The sequence below is a fragment of the Eptatretus burgeri genome, chromosome 18 (genome assembly GCF_056783735.1).
Source record: "Eptatretus burgeri isolate ZD-2024b chromosome 18, Ebu_testis_v1, whole genome shotgun sequence".
NCBI lineage: Eukaryota > Metazoa > Chordata > Myxini > Myxiniformes > Myxinidae > Eptatretus > Eptatretus burgeri.
Window position 1 is genome coordinate 25,939,512 of NC_140978.1, and position 22,472 is coordinate 25,961,983.

Below are 22,472 nucleotides of genomic sequence, written 5' to 3' on the forward strand. Positions count from 1 at the left end.
TATGTCAAAGACAGATCAAACTCCACTGGTCTATTCCCGCCAATTACTATCGCAGGTGAACCATCCTGACAGGGACCAAATAGCGATACATTCTCCCCAAGCCCCTTCGCAAGGGATTGTGTGTTGCATTTACAGACTTTCGAGCAATCGTTTCAAAAAGGCAGTCAGTGTACAGATGTAATGCACACTCAATTAGTCATTAAATGTACCTGCTTCCCCCACCACGTAACAGGGATCATTTGCTCAAGTCCTGCTTCGTCCACACGCACTGGCAACTTAACATTGAAAAAAGCTGGAAACCTCATTGCATCAAATGTGAAAAATCACGTTAAGGAAATAACACAATAAAAACAAATAAATAAATAATTCAGAGAAGGTCGGGTAGAAAGCAAGGGGGAGGGATTTCCAAAGTTAACAATCAACAAGTTTATAACAGGGAAGGACGCATGTGACTGAAACCAGAGCTTGTTGGGACGTAACGACATTGGCAGCAACAGGGAGGATATAGAACACTGTTCAGCAGAAACCGACGAGACTTGTCATGTTGCAGGATGACCAACAGCAACTGCAAGTGGCATACCTGATTGAAAAACAGGAGTGGAAGAATGAATGCCATTAAAGGTCAACATTGGAGAATCAACCTCACCCTCAAGGAAGGTGAGACTGAAACAATCATATTTTCATATAGGGTGAATAAATAATTTCACACAATTGGGATTATACTGAAAGCAAATTAAACACTAGAACTGCCACTTTATAACTGCTGGCAGTGATGACCGGGTACCCAGACGTCCGCCTTTGATACAACGTGAGATTTATACGATAGTCGCAAAGTTTCCCTTCGATGGGATAAGTGGTTGCAGAGAAAACATTCTTTAATAGTGATACAAATGCAGCCTTGCGTCGGGACAGCGCGGGACAGACGAGTGACGAACCGGATAGCAAAAAGTGTTCAATCTAGTTATTACGTATGCAGTTAGCCCTTTTTCCTGGGGACATTGTCGGTATCAATTAAATTGCTATTCCTGTACCCTCAAACGCATTCAAGTGCAGCCAAGTGAGCCTGATGGAAAACAACAAAAATCGAAAAGTTCTCAGATTCAAATAATTAAATAATTCTGGCTGCCAAACCGCACGGCTGATCGGGTTGAAATTTTAAACCCTCGTTTCGCATGTCGGCTCGATTATAATTGTGAAGTTTGGCATATATAGAAGCAGCGGTTCCAGAGTAAACATTAATTAATATTTTTCTTGAATCCAACATGGCTGCCAAACCATGTGACCTATCAATTTGAAATTAACAAACTTGTATTCACGGCTCGTGTGCAATATGTTTGTGAAGTTTCCCCTTGATCTGTCCAGCTGTTCTGGAGAAGTAGATGTTTGAAGGTCTTTGGGTAAATTCAATATGGCCACCAAACCATGTGACCCATCAATTATAAATTAACAAACTTGTGAAAGGATGTCTTGGGGAAAGTGTGTGTGAATTTTTGCCTCAATCTGTCCAGCCGTTCTAGTGGGGCGGATATGTAACATTTTTGGTGGAGTTGTGCACTTCTGGAAAGAAGCATGAAACTTTGCCCTGGGGGAGTTTTGGGTATGCTGATTTCAAAAATTGCGGGAACCACGATGTCACTCCAGCGGTTCTCGCCAAAAATTAAGAAATTCAAAATGGCCGCCGCAAAAACATATTTTTGCCCATAAAACGGCTCGAAGTAGCCCGATTGCCTTGATCTTGATGTCTATACCTATGTTTTTGAGGTCAATGTATCCAATAAAACACATGAGAAGACTCATAACCGACATCTTCATGCTGAAAATTTTAAGATATTGCTGTTATAACACTAATTTTCATAGTGATTTGCACCTAACCTTAATTCCTTAAATAATTGTGTTTATGCCACGAGAGCAGAAACCTGGTAAGGCTTGAATTTAGCACATTCTTGATGTTATTCATGCACCATTGTCATATAAATGCATTGCAAATTGTGTAAATGTACATCTCCACACAATTATGTACATCTCTTCTCAAGGATGTATATATCATGCCAGGCTAGAGACAGTGATATGGATGCTTTCTTCAGGCATGAAAATCATGCCTGGCCTCCATCATTGGCAGCGAATCGCATCATGCACCAATCAAGCAAATCAGACTTGATGGAATGTTTTGAATCATTGGTACCTCAAGCAGAATCTGTTCCAAAAGTGGATGTAAAAATTGTTGATGGTGCTGCCCTTGTGCACATACTCGATCCGAAGAAGTCAAAAGCTTCTGTCAAAACTTTCAAGGACTACTCACAACTGGTGTTCCTGCCATATTTGGAATGCATGCTCCAGGATGTTGTTCGTTTGGATGTATACAAGGAGGACAGCCTTAAGGCACAGACACGACAGAGCCGTGGATCTGGAAACAATCTCAGAGTTGCCAACAACACAAACATGCCTATCAACTGGAAGAATTTCCTGCGTTGCGATTCGAACAAAGAGAGTCTGTTCAAACTCCTAGCCAGTGCAATACAGGAGTTTCAACCCCTCTAACAGAAGCTAGTCATCTCTACACATGGTGAGAAAATTGTTTCATCACCCATAGCCAATCTCTCGGACTTGTCCTGCACTCATGAGGAAGCAGACACACGGCTCCTGTTTCATGCTTTCAATTAATTTAATCACGGATTCACCAAGCTGATGATACATGCTACAGATACCGATGTGGTGGTTATTGCAATTGCCTTAAAGGAGTGTGAAATATGGGTGGCATTTGGTCATGGGTCTTAAGTATGGTATATCCACTATCACCTGATTTCAGCTGAATTAGGTGATGATGCATCTTGGGGTCTTCTGTTTATGCATGCAATATCAGGATGTGATACTGTTTCTGCCTTCTTTGGAATTGGAAAGAAAACAGCTTGGGCAGTATGGCAAAGTATGCCTCAGCTTACACCTACTTTCGTTAGTTTATCTCGTGCTCCAGCTCAGATATCCCAAGACGATATGGACCAAATAGAAAGATATGTTGTTCTCTTGTATCAGCGAACATCTGCACTTTGCCACGTGAATGAAGCCAGGAAGCAGTTGTTCACTAACAACCGTAAGATGGAAAACATTCCTCCAACATTACATGCCCTAGAACAGCATGTGAAAAGGGCTGTTTATCAGGCAGGGCATATCTGGAGACAGTCACTTGTAGGAAAGCCCAATGTTCCATCACCAGATATATGGGGCTGGGAGAGAGTGAAAGATGATTCCCCATGGACTCCATGCTGGTCTACTCTGCCAGAGACAGCCAAAGGTTGTCAAGAACTGTTGAAATGCGGATGCAAAAAGGAATGCACTTGTGTCAAAGCAAATCTGCCATGCACACAGTTGTGCTTCTGCTCGGGACAGTGTAACAGAGAGTAAGAAGTAAATCTTGGCCATGTTAACACAACACAACAGTGACATAGTGACTAATATGTTAGAGTAATTCGACAACATTTTAAATGGACACATATGCTGCACCCTTAGCACATGGTTTTCCTCGTTTTTCCATCATATAGTTCCTGCAGTATTGAGAAATACATATTCTAAAGGAACTACATGTGTTGTACCTGATCATTCCATGGCTGAATAGTACAGAGTTAAGCCTGGCTACTGGAGCAATAGTAAACCCCTGGTGGTAATTCTTGGAGCTTGTTCATGTCATTTTGTTGTGTAGCATCGGTGTCCCTTTAACAGAACGAATGACACACAATTGGATCCCTTAAACTCATAAAAATTGTATTGGTGCCAAGATGGCAATCGGTTGACTGTTGTAGGAAATTGCGCTATGGGCGTTAAAAAAAAAAATTTTCTTTACAATAAAGATACATGTTAAGAGTTTTCACATGTGTGTTATTGGATTCCTTGACCTCAAAAACATAGGTATAGACATCAAGATCAAGGCAATCGGGCTACTTAGAGCCGTTTAATGGGCAAAAGTGTGTTTTGCGGTGGCCATTTTGAATTTCTTAATTTTTGGCGGGAACCGCTGGATTGACATTGTGGTTCCCGCAACTTTTGAAATTGGCACACCCAAAAACCCCCAAGGGCAAAGTTTCATGCTTCTTTCCAGAAGTGCACACCGATTTCACATATCTGCACCACTATTCTGGAGAAGGAGATTTAAAAAAATTATTAATTTTCAATCCAAGACGGCTGATTAACCATGTGATCTATGACATCATAAATTTATATTCTGCTTCCAATCGTGTAGTGGAACACATTTGTGAAGTTTCATGTTTATTGGACAAGGTGCGTTTTTCTATCCAAGATGGCCACCAAACCATGGTCATGTGACGTCTTATTTTTTAAGGTATAGGCAGGCATGGGGGTAGATTATAGTAGCCAAATTTCGCTTTGATAGATTATGTGGTTCCAGAGAAAACATTATTTAATATAATTCTTGAATCCAACATGACTGCCAAACCATGTGACCTATCAATTAGAAATTAACAAAATTATATTCAAGACTCGTGTGCAATACGATTGTGAAGTTTCCCCTTGATCTGACCAGCCATTCTGGAGAAGATGTTTGAAGGTTTTAGGGAAAAATCAATATGGCCACCAAACCACGTGACTTATCAATTAGAAATTAACAAACTTGTGAAAGGATGTCTTGGGGAAAGTATGTGTGAAATTTTGCCTAAATCTTTCCAGCCGTTCTGGAGAAGAATTTAAAAATTTATTCATTTTCAATCCAAGATGGCTGACGAACCATGTGACCTATGACATCATAAATGTACATTCTGCCTCCAATCCTGTAGTGGAATACGTGTGTGAAGTTTCGTATTAATCGGATAAGGGGTATTTTTCTATCCAAGATGGCCACCAAACCATGTGACTTATGATGTAATAATTTTTACTATCAATGCAGACATGATGGAAGATGACAATTGCAAATTTTCACTTCGATAGCTTATGTGATTCCAGAGAAAACATTATTTAATATTTTTCTTGAATCCAACATGGCTGCCAAACCATGTGACCTATCAATTAGAAATTAACAAACTTATATTCTCCACTCGTGACCAATACATATGTGAAGTTTCCCCTTGATCTGACCAGCTGTTCTGGAGAAGAAGATGTTTGAAGGTTTTAGGGTAAATTCAAGATGGCCACCAAACCATGTGACCCATCAATAAGAAATTAACAAACTTGAAAAAGGACGTCATGGGGAATGTGTGTGTAAAGTTTCGCCTCAATATGTCTGGACATTCTGGAGAAAAAGTTTTTTTTAAAAAACAAGATGGCTGCAAAACCAAGTCACTTATGACATCATAATATATTTTTTTCTACGGTGAATTGTTCTGTCGATGAGGCTCAAGAAATTTCAGATTTTTCCTATGCAGCATTCTACTTGACGAATTTTCACCGGGATACCGCTTCACTGATGACGTCACGAAAAATCTCCCGTGTTCCCGATGGGGAGTTCATTAAAATGTATGAAGCGAAAAAATTTTCCCTTGCACGGTTTCAGAGATACAGAGGTCAAAATTTTATCGGTTTTTTTTCGAGATGGTGCCGGTACCACGTGACCTGTGACGTCACAATTATCAATTAAGTTTGCTATCCAAAAAGATACATACTGTGGTGAAAATTGTGTCGATCGGACTTACCGTTCCTGAGAAAATGATTTTTAAAGCGAAAGAACCCGCAAATTGTCGGCGGAAGAAAAATAAGAAATAAACAGAAGAAAACAATAGGTTATCCAGTCCTGACTGGGTACCCTAATTACCCAGTCCTGACTGGGTACCCTAATTAACACACACTGGTGTGTTAAATGAGCAACTTAAATGGAGCTAGCCAACGAGCGAAGTGATGATGGAGCGAGCCAACGAGCGGTCTTACAATGGAACCAGCTGAGCAACCTTATGGCAAACAAACAAGCAACTTTAAAATGGAGCAAACCAAAGAGTGAGGTTAAAATGGAGCAAGCTAATGAGCGATGTTAAGATTGTCTTGAGATAACGGGCAACCTATAGATGTTTAATCTGCACAAATAAAGACGATTTCCATGTTTATGTGCGAGTCATGTGATTACAGTGCTTGCTGGAACTGAGCATGGAATTGTGTGTCAGTGTGACCTCACACACGATATGCTTATTAACTAAACACGTAAAACAAACCCAGTAGCTCTCAGTTTGTTACATACTAAGCTTGAATTATGCCGATCCTTACAATATAATTTTGGGGGCTGTCAGGATAACCTAGCCTAGAGGTATGCACATTCACCTTTGGGCTGTCGAGTGTGAGTTTGAATCCCCACACAGCTATAAACTGTCATCCTGGTGTTTCACCGGCAGGGCGATTCAACAATGTGTGTCCCGTCTGCCTGCATCAGATGACAGGTGAACGTTAAATATCCCAACAAGTCTTTTGCGAAGAGAAGGTGTTTTCGTTGGCAACTTGAACAAAGTAAAAATTCAATGCCCAAATCACAAATCGGCCTAATGGCTGGCCTGGCCAGCTGGTTCATGAAAGACCTGGGCCAAAAAATTGTTCCCTGGCCAACCCAACAAAAAGGTGGGAATAATTTGGAAGAAGATGGACGAAAACGAAGACGAAGTAGTGGTGGTAGGATTTTTCATCTAATTTTGAGTGTGCAAACATACATACGGTGCACTTTTCAATGACACGATAAATGTAAGAAGCAAAATGCAAGTCATGGATTAATTTACAAAAGCCATGAAATAACTGTTATGCAACTTGACATCTTAGATGTGAAGCTTCCCATAAGGATTAGATTGTACAAAGCAATTCTGATGACAATATTTCAGTAAGAAAATTGTAATTTTGGGTTTACTCTGATGGCTGGCTGTTTTAGGTCATTTTCATTTTGGACAAGCAGACGAAACAAACAAAATCAACAAGTGGGCATGATCGAACTCACCTGCTCACCCATGTCTGGGGAAAGCGGTGAGAAACGAAATTCCCGCAGTAATGACATCATGAGCTGCTTGAGGGAATTTTCCACTTCAAAATCCTGGAGCACACAGATATATTTAAAAGCTGTTTTCAAAACTACCTTACAAACCGTACATGTAACCCAAACATAATCTTCGATTCAGGTTTTGCATTCCATTCCTGATGTAATCGGGACTAAAGCATCAGGTGCAGATCAAGGAGACTGCATTCTAATCAAGTATGCAATCCCTTGTTATCAAGTTTATTATGTTATTAATCCCAGCAAGTTAAACCGGCTGTTTTGCCTGGTTGCAACAGTAGACGTTAAAGGGCAACTGGAAAAATAATTTGGTCGTATGACATAGACGTCAAACACTGACCAATGCATTCAGCATCAATTAGAATTAGAGTGCGAGGCATTTTTGCAAAGAGGAGGCCTCTGGGCTGTTACCTATACCAACGTCTAAATTCCTTGCATGGATCGAGGATACGTTTGGCTCGAAAATATCTTTTCTGATCCAAAATTTCTGCCGTGGACTGAAAGGCAATATAAATCATGAAGCTGCAACGGTGCTTCTCAAACTTGTAATCATTCCTTTGACATGGTAACAAGTGTCCCAAACATTACTTACTTACCTCCATTAGTACCCAAGCAAGGTCCAGAAAGTACGGAATTAAAACGGAACTCTCAGGCTCAGCATTGGCTGTCAGCAAGAATCTGAGCAGCACGGCGTCTACCAAGTAAGAGTGGACCTGAGGAATGGGCAACAAGGCAAGAGGCAGGTGCGGGCAGGGGCGAGAGATGGCATGCACACAGAATGGTTACACAATACGAGAGCACATTGGCTTGTGCCAATTTCTGCATTTGCTGTAATTGTCGTAGTAGTTAGACTGTTTGTACCAGAGGTGCATATTGTTGCAGGTTTCTGTTTGCATCACTCTTTTAAGGACAACCTGCATTTTCACCAAACCTTTGCATCAATTTCTGAGATTTCCCCAAAATTTTAAACCCACCTCTTTCACACACCGCACCCACCCCTCCCCCCCCTTTAACTCCACATTCTTTCAAATAATGTTTCAAAGCATTCGGTTCAATTAATCAACAAAACCATGTGTATTGCAGCCAATATTGAAGATATTTTACCAGCAAAGGCGTAAGATGTGCAAAGATGTGCGAGATGGCAAGGAAGACATTTACGTCACCACGGACTGGAACTGACCTGACCTCCTGAGGGATGCAGGAATACAGGGCAGCAGGAGTGATGAGTAACAGCGTGAGGTGCAAATGTTGGTGGAATATTGAATAACTACCTTACACTGGCAGTCAGAAAGAAATAAAGAAATAACTCATCAAATCGAGTTCAACCACGATTTGTCAAGGAAGATAAATGCACTCTCTGCCATTATAAAAAGAAAAACACCCAAACATGTGGAATTCATTATGCAATTGTTGAAGGACTGATGTAATTGTTCATTCCAAGTTCCTTTTTGGCACGAGGGATGTGCAGAACACCTGACTGCAAGTTTCCACGGAATGTAATTGCCTCGTGCAATAATCGTTCAGCATGTGCAACTTATGCACCCTTTGGTTTTTCGATGTGTCATAAGGCATTCTGAGCAAAGTCAAAACAGTAGCATGTGGATCATCCAAAAAAAACACACCGATTACATTATTTAATAACCAAATGCAATGTCATTTCTGTCATAAAATGAGGAATCAAATAATTGGACACCTTCAAGCAGGATCTTCTATTAGCCGTGTTGCAAGGCTCTTTAATGCGAGGAGAGGAACTGTTTATGACCTCAGAAGATGTTATCAAGTGACTGGATCAACAAGAGTTATGCCAGTAAGTGAAAATCCCAGGATAACTACTCCCACTCAAAACCGAAATCGATACATTTGCACGATCCATCTACGCAATTGGTTTCAAATTGCCCAGAGTACAGCAAACATGCTCCCTGGACCTCACAGGATAAGTGTCAACACTTTCTCGAGGAGCCTCCGAATGCAGGGATCCATGCTCATCATCCTGTTCAGCATTCAAGATTTGACTAGGACGACGCTTGCAGTGGTCAACTCAGCACATCCGATGGAGACTGAGGCAACGAGCAAGTGTTATGCTCAGTGACTAATCCTGGTTTCTTTTTAAGAGGCATTATAGCCATGTCCGGGTCGACCAAATATGCAATGAGCGATATGTCCCATTTGTGTCCAGGAAGCCACAAATTTTCGATGGGTGTGTGAAAGTGTCATGTGGGGTGGTATTGCTGAAACCTTTCGCATCGATCTGATCCAGAACAATAACAATCTGATGCATATATCAATACATTGAGATCTTACAGCAACATGTGTTGCATACCCTTCAACAAGATAGTCCAGGAATCATCTTTATGCACGATAATGCTTCTGTTCACAGGGCCATTTGACAAGGAATGTTCTTGTCAACACCAACGTTAATGTCATGACATGACATGCAGGCCTGCCATCTCACAAGATATAAATGCAGTTGAACATCAGGGTGCGCTACTTCATTGATCGCCACATTCAATCCTTGCCCAGAAAGCTACAGGCCCTCAACGAGGTCGAAGAGGAACAGATTCGGACATGGAATGCCATTCCCCAGACTCGGATTTGAGTTCTCATACGGTCAATAAGACGATGGGGCAATGCGTCGATTGCTGGAGAGGTGGAAATACCCCATATTGAGATTGCAGCATTATCTATGTCAGAAGTTTGCATCTCACCTGTATCCCATGATATCATCAATAAATCGCATCAACAACAATCACGTGTTTGTTTGTTAATGCTGGAGAGTGTATTAAAATGAAACCCGATATTTCAGTAAACGTGTTTTTACAGGGTAGTTGTGTCAAAATTACTTAAAACAAACCAAAACAATTTCATTAAAAAACAAACGAGGAAAACAAAGATTAAGCTTTTGCACATCCCTACTCAGAATTTCCAGTCGAAAGGATACGTGGCAGCAAGGGATGGCTCGGGTGAAGTTCAGCCGACATACCGTCAAATAAATTGCAGTTATCTATTATATTTACTGCACATATAATACACAAACTCCCAATCGGGATAACATGGAACCAGTCTGACCGATCAACATTAATTTGATTATTTCGTGACAAACCTTCAACAAGTTTGAAACGTGGTGTCCACACAGTGATTCGAAGGAGAGTTACACAACGATAACAGTTACTATCACGATTGTAACTTTTATTTCCATGCCTTCTACAGACTTTTTTTTTGTTCTAACCAAGGATACTATCAGATGGTACCCGAAATTATCTTACAATAACCTCTATCCTGTTACACCTTAACTCACATGAGGATTCACTGTCATAGTCATGGCCGATTTAAGATACCCCATAAGTTTCTGGGCCTGCAGGAGATCAGCAAATGGTGGATCCTGAAGTGGCTGGTACCCTTCAACAGGGTATGTGGGCTGGAATTAAGGAAGAGAGACGTAAGTAAAACGTTAACCTGAAAGTTCCGGAATCATTTATAAATTCAATCAGAAACTACGTACAACTCACCTTCAATAACACTTGATATGCATAGACACGAGCATAGCTCTAGCTTTACATATCTGACCTTCGATAACAAACAATAGGGTATAATCGATGATATACTAGTTACAATGAAGGTTAATAAGGTATGATAACAACTGGGGGAAGCAAAAGAACACTTTCGTCATCAGCTCTTGTTCAAATTATTCACCGGTACGGGCTGCACAAACCTGACAAAGTATTCGCCAATATAAAGCCTGGCTAATCTCAAGAACTCAACTTACAGATGTTTTGACAACAGCAGCAATCTCAACCAGGCATCCTACCTGCCTGGTGTAACTACAACTTCATCTGGGCTGCCAAGACCCAAACTATATCCCAAAGCTTTGGAGAGAGAACGAGAATGAATCTTCGTGCAAAGGATATCTCAGCGGTCTCCCTCCAAAGTTGAAGACGACGTTTTCTCTGAATGACAGGCTGACAGCAGGAAAATATGCCATTTTGGACCCAAGACGCACATCTGAAAAGGCTGTTCCAAGTGCCACGCCATTCCTGAGAGACATTACAATGGAGCAAAGCTGAAGGTACGATTAGCATTAACTCAACAGTCAGACTGAGACTGCCGCTAGAGCAAGCATTCGCAAATTCAGGAAACCTTGTGTGAAATGGACATCATCATCATCATCATCATCATCATCAAATATCCAAAAGTGATAAAATTATGTGAATCTATATAGATGATGGAACAAGTGCATGTCATTATGTATGTATGTATGTATGTATATCTGCTCTTCACCCATTGGTTGAACAGCTGATCTGACGTCACCCACAATTGTAACCTGAAATACTTAACTTAAAGTTCCCAAAGGACCCAAAAGACAACCCCCCCTCCCCCCGAGGACCCCAAAGACATCAAAGACTCCAAGTACTTTAAAAAGATCCAAAAGACCCTGAAGACCTTTAAATACCCAAAATACTTAAAATAAGACCCAAAAGATCCTGAAGATCTAAAAGACAGAGAAGATCCTGAAGATCTTTAAATAGCTAAAATACCCCAAAACACCACCAAAGACCCTGAAAACTCAAAAGAACGAAAAAAACCCCTAAAGACCCGAAGGAACCAAACCATCCAAAAGACCTTGAAGACCTAAAATACCCAGGAGGACACAAAAGACCTGACGGGACTGTCATGGATCCATGTAAATTCTGCATCATGTAAAATGTGACTTCAGGTTCGTAACCACCCCCTCCCTCAGTCCACACACACACACACACACACACACACACACACACACACACACACACACACACACACACACACACACACACACACACACACACACACACACACACACACACACACACACACACACACACACACACACACACACACACACACACACACACACACACACACACACACACACACACACACACGTCCTTAACCCCTCTCCAAATTCTGACCTCTCTCTGTCCCCCCCCACCCTACCACCACACTCAAACTCTGTGCTTCCCTCCCTCTTCTTAAAACCTTCAAACCCCCTCCCAACCCAATGTTCTAAACTCCCCCCCCCCACCACCACACCCAAACTCTGTGCTTCCCTCCCTCTTCTTCAAACCTTCAAACCCCCTCCTAACCCAATGTCCTTAACCCCCCCCCCACGACCCTCTCAAAAGCCTCAAACCCTTCGATCCCAACTCTGTCCCCTCTCTACCCGTCCTCCCCCAAGTCAACTCTATCATCTCCTCCCCTTTCCTCTTCAAGTCCTCAACTGCCCCAAACCCCAAGTACTCAATCCCCCTTCCAATCCCAAGTCCTCAATCCTCCTGCCAACCCCAAGTCCTCAATCCCACCTCCCTTCCTCCCCAATGTCTCAATCCCATGCACCCTCATCGCCAACTCTCTGTCCTACCCTCCCCATTTACTCCTGTTCTTAATGTTACACAAATACACACAGGGAACTTTGGTGCATGAGGCCATTTGGCCGATCATGCCTTCATTGTTCCTGTTCCCGTTTGTTCAGAATAATGTTAAAAGTAAATAAAGATGGAATGTTAAATTCACAATCACCTCCCCCTTTCTTCATTTATCCTCACTATCATTCACGGACCGGAGTTTGTGTGTGTGTTTGTTTGTTTGTCGCACTACTACGCCTGCAGTTGTGGGCCGATTCCATCCAGACTTGCTACACAGGATCAGCCAACTCTATCATCCCCTCCCCCTTTCTTCTTCAAGTCTTCAAAGAGTAGCAAAGAGGGATGCAACACATCCATGTAAATGTGTATCGTGTGGCACCGCGTCCAGATGGGGGAGGGTATTACAAGCTCCACCATTTACAGTGCAGTATTCCTGTCCCCACGTTTTCCAGTGCAGTGATGTGTTTTGAATTATAAGCAGTACGTTTGCTTTTGCTTCATGCATGTAACTTCATGGGTTTTTGCACAAAGCTGTCAGTTGCCTATACAACACCTTTGGGCGGTGTTAAAGGTAAATAAAGACCCAGTACCCCGACTAGCCTTACTATGATGGAGCAAACGTTCATGTCACCGAAACTCAAAAATTGACGTGTGGTGGAAATAGCGCCACCTTTGGTGGTAGCCGGTATTACAAATCATCTTCCTTTATCGTATGACATGTGATTAATAAAAATTCTTTCAAAAAGACAAAAACGATGGCCAAATGCTGCAGCTGTTAAGTAGGCCATCATGGCATTAAACATCCTGCAAGATTAAAGATACGTGTCAGAAGAACGTGTTGTATGCTTGGAACAAGATCACCCGTAGGGGGGGTTACTCTGCTCGGATGAAAAATATTTTCATGAGAACATTAAAATAACCTCACTTCATGCAGCCGTCAACGTGACCCCAATGAAAACAATACATTCAGTAACCTACATAACTCACAGAAAGAAGGAGCAGGTTCCTTCGTCGAGGTCCAAAAGGCACGTGACTATATCACCAGCAGCCCAAGGCTGTGAACAAGGAGAGTCACTCACACCGAGCAATGTAAACTTGCCAAATTACACTCTCTCAGAGTTAGGGCAGGAGTACATAAACCGACAAGAATAAGTTTCAAATCAAACAAGAAACAAGAAATAAACAGTGGCTACATGCCTTGCCGTAGTTGGTAGTTGTGACATTCCACTTGCGCACTCGGCTGCCATCGTATGCGTACGAGTTTGGCGTATCTCCGACCCCTTCCTGGTAAAGTGCAAAGCCTGTGAATGTTTTGGATTTTGCCCGGCATCAAGAAACTTTCAGACGGCATCGCTTTCCCAATTACCAAAATCAATTTCTGGATCTAGCACATCAAATGCATTCAAAAACGAGTGCCGAGAAAGGAATAATAAGCCTGAAGACAATATCTAGGAAGGAAAATTAATCTTTTGTCTCCACGAGAGCGGTTCGGTCTTGCCGATTGCGGAACTAAGTCGAGCCAGAACCATGTTCACCGTTCCCCTAATCATGGCCGCAGTACCCAGTCGACAGTTAGATGACATTCACAAACGTCACGGTGTAACAACATCCATGTGTGGGCAAGGCTTTTATGGTCGTCGTCAGTAATTCCCGATGTACTGGAATACTCAGCTGCCATCATACACGTCTCACGTTTTGCATATCTCGCACCCTTTCCTGGTAAAGTGCAAATCCAACATAGCAGACACTATATTGTTTAAAGAGGGATGCAACTTTTTGCACAACATTAAAAAAAAAAAACAGCAACAGTGGCTGCTGCAGCTGTTAGGTATGCCATCATGGCATTAAACACCCTGCAAGACAATTCAAAATGAGATGCAATATTTGCTCGAAAGCTGGAGGGTTGAACGCCACACAGTATTTTCATCATCAGGAATTGCTGGCTGTGTGAAAGGGAATATTAAATGATCCCAGACCCCATTCCTTTGTGGGTGTAGGGAAGTGTTTTCGGCCCCCACAAAAAAAAAAAATTGACCGGGCAACACTGGGTACACCTGCTAGTTTATACTACAAGAGAGACGTTTGTGTGTTCGTGTGTCTGTCGCCATTTTTCTCAGAGATGGCTGAACGGATATTCATCAAACTTTCAGAGGTTCATCAGTCAGTGCCTGGGAGAGTTCAGACCAAAAAATTTTTAAAGTTATATTTGCTTTGGATTTTTTTATTTTAAAATAGCTCTATCGTGCCAAAGCCTTTGTTGTTCTGTGAAAAGTAGTATTACATGATCCCCGACCCCATTCTTTTGTGGGTGGAGTGGAGTATTTTAGGCCCTCAAGCAATAATGCACCAGGCAATACCGGGTACCCCTCCTAGTCTTATCATAACGGAGCAAGCGTGGATGTCACCGAAACTCAAAAATTGACATGTGGTGGAAATAGCGCTGCCTTTGGTGGTAGCCGGTATTACAAATAATCTTCCATTCTCGTATGACATGTGATCACCAAAAAATGAAAAAAAATATAGTACCCGCTGGTGGTCATTGATAACTGAAGTTCATGCAAAGTGCACGATGACGTTTGAAAAAAATGTGACGATGCTATGACAATGATGTCAGCACCAACAAAAGCACGCTTATGTGGTGGGATCTTTTTTGAATTCTGTTGTGCAGACAGTGCAGGAGCAGTGTGGGCATGGCATGAACTTGCTCAAAGAAATGCGGCATTTAAGAGCCAGGAAAAGGGCAGTTACATGAAGTAGCCATTTTAAAAGTAACGAGACGACCTGTGAACCCGTTGGGTTCCCGTTGTGACAGCGGTTGATAAAAAACATCATTTCAAAAAAACAAAAAAAGGATAGCTCCAGCGAACTATACCGCTGAGGTTGTTTGCATAGATCAAATTCTCCCCAAGCGTACTTGACTGAATCCTGAATTGATTTTGTAATAATTTTTTCGTTGCCCGATTTTAACGAAACTTGATACTGCACACTGCAGGAGAATGGTGAGTAAGGTGGGCCAAAAATGTTTGCACTATCGTGTACCATTTTGGCTGTATTTCAGGAACATATATGCATACATACAAAAATACAAGATGAGAGTTTAATGATACAAGAGTCAGAACTCCAAATACACCCAAAAAAGCATGTCAGATGAAAGTTGAAACAACTGAACCAGCATTTAGGTCCATCCATCGGGACCATACTCTGTGCAGAGCGTTGGTGCTGCCTATTTTTAAAGCAGTCTCCCTGGCTATTGGGCACAATCCTGGACAGGTCGCCACTCTGACACAGGAGACCAGCAAGCTGGCACTCATTTTCCCGACCTCGGAAGGATGACAGGTCGAGTCAACCCCACCTGGTATTAATTCAACAGCCAAGGGGGATTTGAACTCGGGATCCTCGGATTGCAAGCCCACCACCCGAATCATTAAGCCAACACGAGGCATAATTTGGGTCCAATGCTACGACAACAAGGCAGAGTACATAAACGATCAATGTCATGTTTTGATTAATTACTGAATATATTAAATTGCAGAAGAGAATGAAGCAAAAATGGCTGCTCATCGTTGAGTCTCACGATGGGCTCGTGAAATGATCATTGTGAGAACACAACTCAGGGAGTAAATTTGTACATGTGATAGAAAAAAAAATCCTGATCATCGAGTCCCCCGGACTCTGTATAGAATTGATTGATGAATTTTGTGTGGACAGTGGCGTGAAAACGGGAAAGCAGGGGGGGCCCCCAAAAAACACCTCAATGGATAGGTTATGAGCTGTAGTTGTGCACCTTGACACTGGTTTGTTGACAGACATGAATATGCGAGGAAAAAACGGGATTTTTAATCGCGCTAATATATTATGTTGCGAGACGCCAACCATGATGACGCTGCTAAACTTCTACTCGCCTAGCGGCAGCACCTACCGCTGTGTATCTATTCATGGCGCCACCTGGTGGTCCAAGGGGACTCGTATGTTCAAAAAGAACATTCCCTTATATTTTAGCTATAAAACTACCAGTCTTGGTTGGTTGAGGGAGGGGAAGCAGAGAAGAGAAAAAAGATCGTTGCAGCATTAATTACCTCCTGATTGAAGCGACATTCCAGGGTGCACCAGCCAATCTGCATCAAGCCTTGAGAGGAAAGCATTACCTCGTACATCCAGCGGCCTGTGGTGCGTCATCACATTAAAACGTGCTCAGATGAGGGTTAAGGTTGAGGTCACAACCACAAGCCTTTTTCATTCGAACAACAAGCCGTGATTTCATCAATATATTTATGTTCAACACACCTTTATACACACAAGTCGACGATCGGATGGAGCTGAAGTTACTGTGACCAATAACCTGAGAAGAGCACAATGTTACTTCGACAGGATTAGAATGTGGGTGTAATTTAATGAAAGTGATCATATAGACCCAAAACGCCACCTCTCCCCACAGACACTCACTCCCAAGAGATCTTCATCGACGATGAGTAGACCTTCAAAGCCATTAGAGCGATCCATTACCACCCTTGATGGCCCGAGCCGTCCATCTGTACAGCGAGGGAGAGAGAGGGAGAGAGAGGGACAGACAGAGACAGAGACAGAGCCAGAGACCAAGGATCACAATTAAGCAACCAGAAACTATGTAAGAGTTAAACAACCAGGCCCAAACGTTTGCTGTGGTATACATTCAAGAAATGAGACATCTTCGGCCACGCACCTCTCTGTGATTGAGAACTCTCAAGCCCAGTGGAGAGTAACTGTGAAATATGCTGTGGAAGATTTTCAAAATTTAGCGTTTTCCTGCAATGAAACATCAAGCCATGGATAAATATTGTACAGATACAGATAGACAAATACAGACCATAAAAAAAAAACACTTGTGGCTTGGAATGCACAAAACAAAGGTATTGGGCGACATAGCGCAACCAAGACAGAACAGCCAGCAATGTTTTTCTCATGAATGAACGCCTGAATCTTGTGGGGAAAAGGTACAAGGAGAGGAAGACGTGATGGAAAAACTCGATGACATTCAAGATACTTGTACAATGAGAATGTCAGACAAAAACGACCACAGCGCAGCACAAATCCCCGCAAAACAAATGTCTGCGGGGCAGCATGCATCCCCATGACATGAAACGTAACAGTCATAATATGCAGCGACGAGCTGGGAAGAAACCATAATTATGAAGTAAGGTGGGAGGACAGAAGGAAAACCAGGTCTGGAGGATGACATGGCCATAACTGACTTCCCATGGTGTCCTTCGTGAAGAGTCGGCGGGCTATCGCCAGCATGATGGCCAAATTCCAAATTCCTGCCACAACCAGCAGAGGGCATTGCATTAGGGGTACAGCCTCAGGTGATTATGTTAGCCCGCAGCCTTGTGCTGCATACGAACGAACAAATTAACGAACGATTTAATTACAAACCTCCATGGATATATTTGCATGCATATAAAATGGAGGTGGAAAGGTTCCACTCTTCTCACCTATCCATCAGCCTGGTGTTTGCTTAACGGTTAAGGTCCCGAGTTCGAGCCCCGTTGGCCAATGAATCAACACGAGGGGGTTGAGTCAGCCTGTCATCCTTCCGAGGTTGGCGAAATGAGCACCAGTGTACTGGTAATAGGGGCACTGCATCACAGCTGCGCCCCTAACCAATGTTGCAACCAGCAGCCAAAAAGGCAGCACACGATGGGAACCTATCCATCCCTCACTCTGCCTCCATCTCCCCCCTCCCACCCCCATCCACATCCACATCCACATAACTACTTCAACAAGAACACACAGTGGAGAAAACTGCAAATGGACGTGAACTTCAGATCCCATCACGAGATAAATGCTCAGATGGGAAGGAATGCTTACCACAGCATGCCAAACAAGACATTTTGTACACAAGATTATCCACAAATCGTTGAGAAGATAATAAAATTTATAAATCAATTTAAAATAAAAATTTAATCTCGAGATGAAAAAAACAAAAAACAAACATTGCCTGGACTTCCAAGAAACAAATCGGGAACCATTTGCAGCTACTCTTTGCGAAAGGTAGCTTTGCTGGCTCACATTAATAAAAGGAACGTTTTCACCCTTCGTCCGAGTTCAATTAGACTTCAGGTCGAATCGGAATGCCTGTCCACAATGGTGTTCAATAAAGGATGAGGGTTAAGAGCTCACTTTGCAGGCAGTTGGTGTAAAAACTTAAGGTGGAAGGAGAAGTAGAGCAGCGAGTTGGCTGGGGACAATGGATATGAACAAAAGCCCTACCGTGAGCTGGCGATTTTGGTCTGTTCCGGCTCAGGGAAAACACAATGGAGGTAGTTGCTAAGGACGTGCTCCGCAGCAACACCTGGCAGGGATAAGCAGATATATCATCAGTGCCACGCTCCAGACCATGATACTTTGTTCGGCATTAATTAAAATCGCCGACAGCACATTTGTATGAAAGTAAAGCGGTTCCTGTCCTTCACAGATGGATGTGTGTCAAAGCAAAAGTGTCCATACATGACAGATGTCCTTTGATTATACTGGGAGTGAAGATTGTAATGAGGAAAGGGTATTTCACACAAAGTAATTAATGTATGGACTGGTCTTCCTGGGAAGACGATGGCAGCAAGGACATTTAAAAATGGAATTGGATGGGGACCTTGAATCATTGTCGATGGAGGGGTACAAAGCCAAAGGCAGAAACGGAAGGTGGAACAGAATTGGGTGATCTGTGGGCTTTGTGTAACGATTGTGTTGTCTAAATATCTTGAGATACTTTTTTTTGAAATTGGGGGTGTTGTCAAATGTCAATATGTCTGCATTAATGTAATACAGTATGTACTCATCCAACTGTCCTTTCCTTCCACACCCATAAAAATCTGAAAGAAATGTCTCCATAAGTTGCAATTGCTGATTTGGTTCATTTGGGGTTGGTGTCCTGGATTGAGTGAGTGAGTGAGTGAGTGAGTGAGTGAGTGAGTGAAATTCCACTGTCTGAAAGTACAGTTCATGGAAATTTTGAACATTTTCTACAACATGGAAATGCCTGCAAATTTCACTGAGAATGTGAGCATGAACAACATCACGGCGATGGACGAACGAGTTTGACCTAAAAAAGCCAAAAAAGTACAAGTTCACTCCATATTAGCTTATGCTATTAAAAGTAGGGACTCAGAACATTCACGCAATGCAAATCCCATCAATTCAACCCTCCCCCCCCCAATACTTTGTCCAATCCTTGCTCTCCCCCCACCCCTCGTCTGACCTCCCACTCATAAAAGCAAAAGGGTATTCCCAAATTGCTCATCAAAACCGTGATATAGTTAACTCCTTCCGCTCCCCTATCATGCCATCAGCGATTTCAAAGAAACCGCGATCGAACAGCGACAGCACAGCTCCTACACGTCGTGGTCCATCATGGTCGCCTGTCCAACTCACAATCCCACGAGACATACAGAATTTTGCAAATCTTCCCATGGAATTGCAACTCTCAAGTCGCCATGAGCAGCCCAATTGTGCGAATAAACGACCCCAAACCAATTATCTTCTTCCTGATGCATACACGCGCATCGTTAAAAACAAATAATAACGCATGTTTTCCTTCACAATCTCACGAGATTCCCGGAACTCCGCAGACAAAGGCCTTTGTAATGACATGGGTTTTACGGTCCCTGGTCGAGTCGTTTAAGAGGAAGTAGCGTATTATTGTATCGATCATTCTTCTTGCTTCTTCTTGAGCCTGAACTACACACATCATACAGTACATGGTGGGCATTTCATCGCACGTCACAGAAAGAGATCTTTTTGTGCATCGACAGATAGTTCACCAAACCACCACGGGTTGGGTACATCACAAACATCACAAAAACCCACAAAGAATTACCCGTACGACTGTCTCTCACCATCACATTTGGAAACGGTTGCCTCCAAGGAGTGTGACTGGTTCCAAGAACCTTTGGATGTCATGTCTCCGTTGCGTTCCTTTCTCCCGTTCCACGACAGCAGACGTGATCACACCCTGATGAGGAAAAGGCGAAAATGAATCTTGGAATAATACAAGAATCAACCATCCTACCCAGGATGCCTGCTTAGTAAATGTATGTCATGGTGTGAATGGTACAATCAGCATTATGGTCATCTGAGTACCACCATCACATTGATACAAGTGCAATACCAGTGATGTACCATCAGCACTACCATAAACATACCGGCCATCAGAAGTGAAAAGCACCCGTACAAGTTATTATTTCATCAAAAGTATCATCCATTATCCCGAACAAGAAGTGATATGGAAGTAGCTTCGCAGAAAGAAATGCAATACGTGGTTTGTCAGCGACCCGGCGAGCAAACCCAGGACCAGGCGAGTAAACTCGGGACCCGGCAAGAAAAATCGGGATCCGGGACCCGGCGAACAAACTGGGGACCCGGGACCCGGCGAACAAACTCGGGACCCAGCACCAGGCCAGCAAACTCGGGATCCGGGACCCGGCAAGAAAAATCGGGATCCGGGACCCGGCGAACAAACTGGGGACCCGGCGAACAAACTGGGGACCCGGGACCCGGCGAACAAACTCGGGACCCGGCGAACAAACTCGGGATCCGGGACCCGGCGAACAAACTCGGGATCCGGGACCCGGCGAACAAACTCGGGATCCGGGACCCGGCGAACAAACTCGGGATCCGGGACCCGGCGAACAAACTCGGGATCCGGGACCCGGCGAACAAACTCGGGATCCGGGACCCGGCGAACAAACTCGGGATCCGGGACCCGGCGAACAAACTCGGGATCCGGGACCCGGCGAACAAACTCGGGATCCGGGACCCGGCGAACAAACTCGGGATCCGGGACCTGGCGAACAAAATCGGGATCCGGGACCCGGCGAACAAAATCGGGATCCGGGACCCGGCGAACAAACTCGGGATCCGGGACCCGGCGAACAAACTCGGGATCCGGGACCCGGCGAACAAACTCGGGATCCGGGACCCGGCGAACAAACTCGGGATCCGGGACCCGGCGAACAAACTCGGGATCCGGGACCCGGCGAACAAAATCGGGATCCGGGACCCGGCGAACAAACTCGGGATCCGGGACCCGGCGAACAAACTCGGGATCCGGGACCCGGCGAACAAACTCGGGATCCGGGACCCGGCGAACAAACTCGGGATCCGGGACCCGGCGAACAAACTCGGGATCCGGGACCCGGCGAACAAACTCGGGATCCGGGACCCGGCGAACAAAATCGGGATCCGGGACCCGGCGAACAAAATCGGGATCCGGGACCCGGCGAACAAAATCGGGATCCGGGACCCGGCGAACAAAATCGGGATCCGGGACCCGGCGAACAAAATCGGGATCCGGGACCCGGCGAACAAAATCGGGACCCGGGACCAGGCCAGCAAACTGGAGATCCGGCGAACCGGTCCAGGAACCACGGAACCAATCCCGAATCCGACCAAGAACCCACTGAACCAACCCTATCTTAACAAACGTAATTAATAAATTGTATTCAAAGGCAGAGTGATTCTTGTGACATGAGGAAGCTGTCGTGCTCGCCGAGTCGCTGGTGTTGTCACTTGTCCGCACCGTCACCGTCACCAAACGCCGACACGAAATTTAAGTTCGCACGTGATATCGACACGAAGAAGGACTTACAAAGACAAAATAATAATCATTATTTCATGAACTTACACCTTGGGCAGTCGGCCAACCTGTCTCGCCGTGGCCTTATTTTTAACGACGCCGACCATTACAGTATTTAAATTTCCTATTCTTTATCTCCCAATTATTTTTGTATTAATCGTGAGTGCCGTTCAAAAAAACCCCTCAAACACTTCCAGTGAATGTTATTTTTAATATTATTAATCAGTTGTTGCACAATGTCGCGAACTATTCTGACATGGACATGATCAGCTGGAATCGTCACTTGATGGGTAACATGGGTGTGTTCAGTCACCCACGTTTTTAGTAGAGCGCTCGCTAAGCAGCTTAAGCACTCAAGCAAGCCCTCCATTCGAAACCGTTAAGGAACGACTGGCTTGGTAAGAACAGCTGGCTTGCTGCTTGGTGACTGAGCACACCGTGCGCTGAAGTGACAGGACACCCAATGACAGCCGTTGAAGCCAGACGGCCGCCATCTTACCATGGGCAA

The 22,472-nt window shown here is 43.8% G+C and overlaps 2 protein-coding genes across 6 annotated transcripts in view; one reads left to right on the plus strand and one right to left on the minus strand.

Annotated features, from left to right (window-relative positions):
* ERMARD (ER membrane associated RNA degradation) overlaps positions 1-8,181 on the plus strand; it is an 82,787-nt gene extending 74,606 nt beyond the window's left edge. Inside the window, exon 19 of the mRNA XM_085863700.1 lies at positions 8,045-8,181. Within this exon, the coding sequence (XP_085719826.1) occupies positions 8,045-8,054 (10 nt within the window). The 3' untranslated portion in view covers positions 8,055-8,181. The remainder of the gene's footprint in view (positions 1-8,044) is intronic.
* The window catches only part of RNF123 (ring finger protein 123), a 67,644-nt gene extending 45,489 nt beyond the window's left edge, over positions 1-22,155 (minus strand). For 3 of the 5 annotated variants that reach the window (XM_085863692.1, XM_085863693.1, XM_085863691.1), the window contains exons 1-16: positions 22,013-22,155; positions 20,226-20,341; positions 18,604-18,685; positions 17,057-17,139; positions 16,801-16,886; positions 16,642-16,696; positions 16,434-16,519; positions 13,555-13,641; positions 13,345-13,412; positions 10,864-10,992; positions 10,257-10,368; positions 8,066-8,149; positions 7,558-7,674; positions 6,908-7,000; positions 505-580; positions 210-313 (exon numbers count right to left, since the gene is read on the minus strand). In XM_085863692.1, the coding sequence (XP_085719818.1) occupies positions 210-313; positions 505-580; positions 6,908-7,000; positions 7,558-7,674; positions 8,066-8,149; positions 10,257-10,368; positions 10,864-10,992; positions 13,345-13,412; positions 13,555-13,641; positions 16,434-16,519; positions 16,642-16,696; positions 16,801-16,886; positions 17,057-17,139; positions 18,604-18,685; positions 20,226-20,289 (1,326 nt within the window). In that variant the 5' untranslated portion in view covers positions 20,290-20,341; positions 22,013-22,155. Of the gene's footprint in view, positions 1-209; positions 314-504; positions 581-6,907; positions 7,001-7,557; positions 7,675-8,065; positions 8,150-10,256; positions 10,377-10,467; positions 10,817-10,863; positions 10,993-13,344; positions 13,413-13,554; positions 13,659-16,433; positions 16,520-16,641; positions 16,697-16,800; positions 16,887-17,056; positions 17,140-18,603; positions 18,686-20,225; positions 20,342-22,012 lie in introns of those variants that run through there. The other 2 variants (XM_085863694.1, XM_085863695.1) reach the window with 2 other exon arrangements.
* Positions 22,156-22,472: the final 317 nt, after the last annotated feature.